This window comes from Mustela lutreola, chromosome 6, assembly GCF_030435805.1.
Source record: "Mustela lutreola isolate mMusLut2 chromosome 6, mMusLut2.pri, whole genome shotgun sequence".
Lineage (NCBI taxonomy): Eukaryota > Metazoa > Chordata > Mammalia > Carnivora > Mustelidae > Mustela > Mustela lutreola.
The window spans coordinates 59,633,117-59,639,116 of record NC_081295.1 but is presented as its reverse complement, the minus strand read 5'-3'; the positions used below and the strand labels follow the sequence as shown (position 1 = coordinate 59,639,116).

Here is a 6,000-nt window from a genome sequence, read left to right as displayed (position 1 = left end):
ATATGCATATATATAATTCTTCTTCCTGAATTTCTAAGCAAAGACTCACAGCTCTATAAAGTTGGCTACTTGGATACAACATAAGGGAGACACAGGGGTCCCTGTCATTTCCAAGGTTAGCAAGGATTATCATCACCAATATGTCAGACACCCTCTCCTTCAAAAAGAAAAGAAAAGAAACAGAGAGAGAGAAAAGGGAAGAGAGAAACAAATAAGAGTCTGTAGCCGTTTTTAGAAGTTCTTAAGGAAGAGTATCTCCAGCCCATATAGTATGAACTAAGAGTTAAGTGCTATTACAATAATCAAAGAACACTACGGTAACTAGAAATTAAGATATGGTCTTGAAATCTTCCCTTGGAAAACATGTTTTCATGAAATTCAGCTGAATAAAGCTATTCTTTATCACTAATAATTGTGTGGTAGAATGAAAAAGCTAAAGAAGTGACATGCAAGTATTTCCTCTATACAGTGAAAAACAGTCTTCTCTAATTCCAGTACTGAATCATCATGTAAATACATATCTGTAAATAACGCATTATAGTTCATAAAAAGGGATTACCTGTACTGAGTGAAGTTTTAAGATCAATATCCCATTGTATTATTTACACTGTAAAAACACAATGTATGTAAAATCTCTCACAAAAAATACCTTTAAAACATAAGATTATTACATGTGGTATAAAAAGCCAAAAGAACAACCTGGACATGCTAATGAATAGTTAACAAAAAGCTCCAAAAATTATGGACTGACATTCTCATAAAATATTTGAATAAAGGTTTATGCAGGTGTTTCATTAAAAAAAAAAAATACAAAACAAAACAATCTCCAGTGGCAGCCGGGTTAAGCATCTGACTCTTGATTTCAGCTCCTGCCTGTCAAGATCTCAGGGTTGTGAGACAGATATGAGATGGAGCCCTCCATCAGACTCCACCCTGGGCCTGGAGCCTGCTTGGAATTCTCTCTATCCCTCAGCCCCTCCCATACCCACCAAACTCTCCAAAACAAACAAACAAACAAAAAGGAACTCCACAAAATTATTTAATAATGGTTATCTAATCCAAAATAACAAAAGCAAACCATTAGAATGGATTCAAACATTTATTTGAGTGCTATAATTATTTATTTAAAAAGAAAGTGACCACAGATGAAAATCTTAATTGGCTTTATGAAAATGTTATATTTTCTAATGATGGGGATGAGAATCTTATTAATGGCTTTCTAAAATGTATGGTAGGAAGGGTTTTACAAACTTTGAGACTTTCATATTAACTTGTGAAACTTTAAGGACCTAGTAAGATCTTTGGTAGATCTACTTTTTATTTTGCAATCTTATTTACATGACAATTAAAAAGAAACAGACCTAATTTTTACATGGACATAAAACTACAAATATTGAAATTGAATAGTTTTATGCTAGAGGGATTTTGAAATTATCATGGTTTTTGTGACATCAATTTTTTTTTAAAGATTTTATTTATGTATTTGACAGACAGAGATCACAAGGAGGCAGAGAGACAGGCAGGGGCGGGGGGGGGGGGCGCTGGGTAAGCAGGCTCCCTGCTGAGCAGGGAGCCCGATGTGGGGCTGGATCCCATGACTCTGAGATCATGACTTGAGCCAAAGGCAGGGGGTTAACCCACTGAGCCACCCAGGCCCCCAATGACATCGATTTCTATTGGCATAATTATAAGGCCAATAAAAAAAAAAAAAAAAAAAAACTCATGGGTTTCTCTATTTTGGTTTAGTTTGATTGGAAATTTTCAGGAAAACATTCGTGAGTTGCTACTTTTTCTTTATTTCTAACACTCTGCTTTCCCTGACCCCTTATTCCACATTCACTGACTCAGAGACTATTTGGAGAGGGCACCTGTTTTAAACGGATCCACAGGAAATACCTATGTTGTCTTTTCATACTCTGATCATGCATCTGGTTGGCTGAAATGTGATCATGATTTAAAAAAAAAAAAAAATGCTGCCCACAGACCGAGGCAACTTCACTGTGACAACATTTACTGGAAGGCAGAGAGAATCCAGTTTATATTTATTTTCCTTCCACTAAGCTCTGGTATTGTACGGTAGGAAAGAAAAAAGTAAAAGGGCAATGTTAGTTTAACCCTCAAAAGATTAGTATTATGTTACACACCGGGTTTTGCTTCCAAATTCAGAACGATTTGTTCTGTTTGTTCAGTTTGAAGCTGAAAGCAGTCTTCAAGCAGAAACAGTTACCTGACACCCCTTTCTCTATAACCTTTTACTTACAAACCTCCTGTCCCAAGTTCACGGTCTGTCCTGTTGTATTACATGCTATTTATAAATCTCCTGTGAGGAGGAGCTCAGGGCAGTCCGTCCTTTGGAATAGAATTTATAAGGTAATTTCAGAGTGATTAAAAGTCTTATCAGTAAAAATCTAGTTGGGTTCAAAATAAATAGTCACTCGGGAGCCCCCCGCGCGCGGATTTACACCCCACGTCCAGGCCGCCACCGGTCCCTCCGCACGGAGCATCCGCCTCGGCCAGCAGGAACCATCTCCGCCGCAATCCCCTCCGGCTGCGACGGTTGTCCCCACTGGGGTCCCCTCTGTCAGGACACACCCCCCAACCCTCCCGCCGCCCCCGCCTTGAAGATGCCACCCGCGGCAGCTCCACAGCGCGCCGCCCGCTTCCCCAGCCCCGACCGCACTCGGAGGCCGCCCACCCACCCAAAGGACGCCTAGGGGGCGCCTCGGCCGGGTGTCCCAGGGCCCCGCGAACGCAGGAGCAGAATGACGGAGATGACGAAAGAGCTGACGCCACGGCGCCAGGCCGTGGCCGCCGCCAGGGCCCGCCACCGCCGCCCCGCCCGCGCAGGTCGCCAGGCGCTCCCTGTCGCCGGTCCCGCGGGGCCAGCCCGCCGCAGACCCCGCCCCACTCCGCCCGGCTCCGCCCCGGCCCGGCCCGCCCCGCCCCGCCCCGCGGCTGGCCGCGCCAGGGTTCCCCCGGCGCCCGCCCCCGTGCGCCCTGCGCCTCCAGCCTTCCCTCCTCGCCTTCCAGCCTGCCAGGCCTTTTGCGAACATGGCGCTTGTCCCGTGCCAGGTGCTGCGGGTGGCGATCCTGCTGTCCTACTGCTCTATCCTGTGCAACTACAAGGCCATCGAAATGCCCTCGCATCAAACCTACGGCGGGAGCTGGAAATTCCTGACGTTCATTGATCTGGTAAGGCCTTCCGCTCCCCTCCCGCGTCCGCCCTGCACCCCGAGTCGGTGTGTGTAGGGGGGGTGGGGTGGGTGCGCGGGCACCTGCGCGCGCGCGCGCCCCTCCAGCCTCTACCGGTGTGCTCGCCTCTCCCTCAGTGCTTGCGCGTAAAGGCCTGGCTGCCCCCGTAGCAGCACCTCTGAACCACCCCTTACGTGGTAGCTGGGGCACGAATGGAAGTGGGCACAGCCAGGTGGTGGGCTCTTTGGAGGGGAACACAGACCTGCTTCTAAGAGGTGACACGGAAGGAGTCTCAACTTAACAAATGGATCAGACGACCTTGATCTTGAGTGGCCTCAGACCCATTCGCCTGCAGCGTGCTTTCCAGAGCACCCACCGTGGGATCAAGTTGCAGCAACTGAAGGAAACTGGGTATTGTCGAATTACTTGGAGCTCCTCTGAAAGGACCAAAATCCTCATAAAGAAGAGAAAGCCCCTAATAAAGTTGTCTCCTTTGCATCTGTTTTCTTGCCCATTGTCAGTAATTTACTTCTAACCTTTCTCCCAGAAACATTAGGTGAGAGGTTTTCAAAATGCGTTACCAGTATGTCTTTACACTCGATTTCCAACTGAGTTTTCAATAGTTTGCATAAGCAGCCCTGTTGGCACAACAGGATAGCCTTGGCAGTTGCAGGGTTTTTTTGTTGTTGTTGTTTTTGTTTTTTTAAAAAAAGCTTATCTACTTTTGGCACTAAAGAGCATCAGAGCATCAGAATATGAGCATTAGGCCCAATAATGACATGGGGTGAAATCTAGGAGTTTAAAGGGGAAAGGTGACTAATTTAGACTTGGTGAAACACACTCAACAATGACCAAATATGGGTAGAGGGTGAGAACAAATCAAGGAGTTCCAAGGACTAGAGGTAATGTAGAAGCAAATCCTGGGACAGCACAACTGCCCATCCAAGATTATACACAAGGTTGGCAGATAAGCAAGGTTATAATCTCTAATCGTTGACCTTCCTTTTTGATGAGGAGAACATGATACCTGTGTTAAGATATTTCCAGAGGCTTAAAATCCCTCAAAGAAATGCAGTCAGAGGGCCTTTTCTTTAAAAACACCACTTCATATTTGTTTCACGTTAGATACTTTCAAAGAAGAATTTAAGCACTTTTTCTCAGCAGTTTCCAAACCATGTACGTGCCTTTGGGATCCAAGACTTCCCAGGGCATAGAGGGTTTCAAGGTTTCAGTTTTCAGATTCTCAGCTTCTCTTCCTCAAAATTGATCTGCCTCTGAACATGGATAATGCCTGTCAGTTCTCCTTCCTTCTTCCTCATTCATCCAAGGGGTGAGCACATGACAAGGCTCTGTGCTGTATTTATCTGTTCCTTTTAGCATTCAGAATACAGACTGTCACCAGGACTATCTTCACATTTGACTGAAAAAAACGAAGTCAGGCTTGTTTTGACAGAAAGTCTTATTGGGTTGATTGGCTTGTCAATGAGAGTGGGCTCTGCCAATTATGTGATAGAGCAGACATTTTCCATAGATTGAGTGAAATCTGCAGCCCTGAGGTTCTGATAAATATGTATCAGAGCATTTGAAATCATGTTCCTTTTTCAAGTGTTTAAACTTCTGTTAAAAATGTTTAGATGTTATTTAAAAATATGTGCATAGATTTTCGGAATTCTTTCAGGGGCTATGCAAATAAAATTCCTCTTGGATCCCTCCCTTTTTCCATTCCTTAATCAGATCTCACTTAGAACTAGCCCACTTTGGTGTCGCCAAGGAGCAGTGCTGAGCTGAAGTATTGTTGGAGACCCTACCAGTACCATGGGAGCTATGGAGAGTTCTCAGAAGCACCTTTGTGTTAGGAACAGTTTTAGGGGAGTGAGGGTGGAGGACAGCAGGTGAGAGGGGTAGAAATTGGGGTATCCATTAACCCATGAGAGATGACGACTTCTCATGTTGGGCATTGCTTACTGTGTGTTAAATAACAAGGCTCTCAAGAAACAATATACTTCCCATAACCTTTGTATGACATGATAGCACAGTAGAGGCTATTTGACTCTGCAGAAACTGCCATGCAGTTTCTATTTTAGCATTTGATGACAGAACGTGCCTGCTTTAAGTATTTAATCACCACAAACATACTTTTATCTCCTAGAATTCAGGCCATACATTCAAACTTGATTCTGTTTGTTTCATATTTAGATTCAGTTTTTGTAGGGCCTTCAGCCTATTCAGACTTTTTACTTTCTGTGACTTATGATTGAAACCTAATAATTATCTTTAATCAAGAGTTCCTATGAGAAGGTCTGTCTAGACTGTATTCATAAAAACATTCATGCAAAGTGTTATTCTTTTAATGATTAGAGCTTATGCACTGTAAAGTTGTTGAAATAGTCTCCTGCACAGTCCTTAGTAATGGCATGGAAAAATTAGGCTACTCTAATATACCTGACTTCTCATTTTTTTGCGTGTTTAAAACAAATAATCTTGATTACTTAGTGCCTTGGAAAGTTTTAATGATTCTAAGATCACTGGAGCAATTTTGGAGGAGGGTTTAACTTCTAAAACTGTAGTGAGAAAGCCCTTTTTCTAGCCAACTTGGACTGCAAAGTCAGGAATTATCCTGGTGGCCACAGTCTGATTCCATGGTCTACCTCATGAGTTTACCAGAACGTCAATCAGGAGTCTCAGGCCACTTGTATCTGGGACCGGTTGGTTCTGGGGCAGTGGCCATTTCGGCTATATTCATATCTTACACTGAGGGTCAGAGTCATTGCAATAGAATCAGAGTTCATGGTTAAAACCTGAAATACA

The 6,000-nt window shown here is 43.9% G+C and overlaps 1 protein-coding gene across 9 annotated transcripts in view; it reads left to right on the top strand.

Annotated features, from left to right (window-relative positions):
* Positions 1 to 2,845: 2,845 nt before the first annotated feature.
* AIG1 (androgen induced 1) overlaps positions 2,846 to 6,000 on the top strand; it is a 272,338-nt gene continuing 269,183 nt past the window's right edge. For 7 of the 9 annotated variants that reach the window (XM_059177378.1, XM_059177380.1, XM_059177375.1 and 4 more), the window contains exon 1: positions 2,945 to 3,192. In XM_059177378.1, coding sequence (XP_059033361.1) covers positions 3,052 to 3,192 — 141 coding nt within the window. In that variant the 5' untranslated portion in view covers positions 2,945 to 3,051. Of the gene's footprint in view, positions 3,193 to 3,329; positions 3,695 to 6,000 lie in introns of those variants that run through there. The other 2 variants (XM_059177382.1, XM_059177379.1) reach the window with 2 other exon arrangements.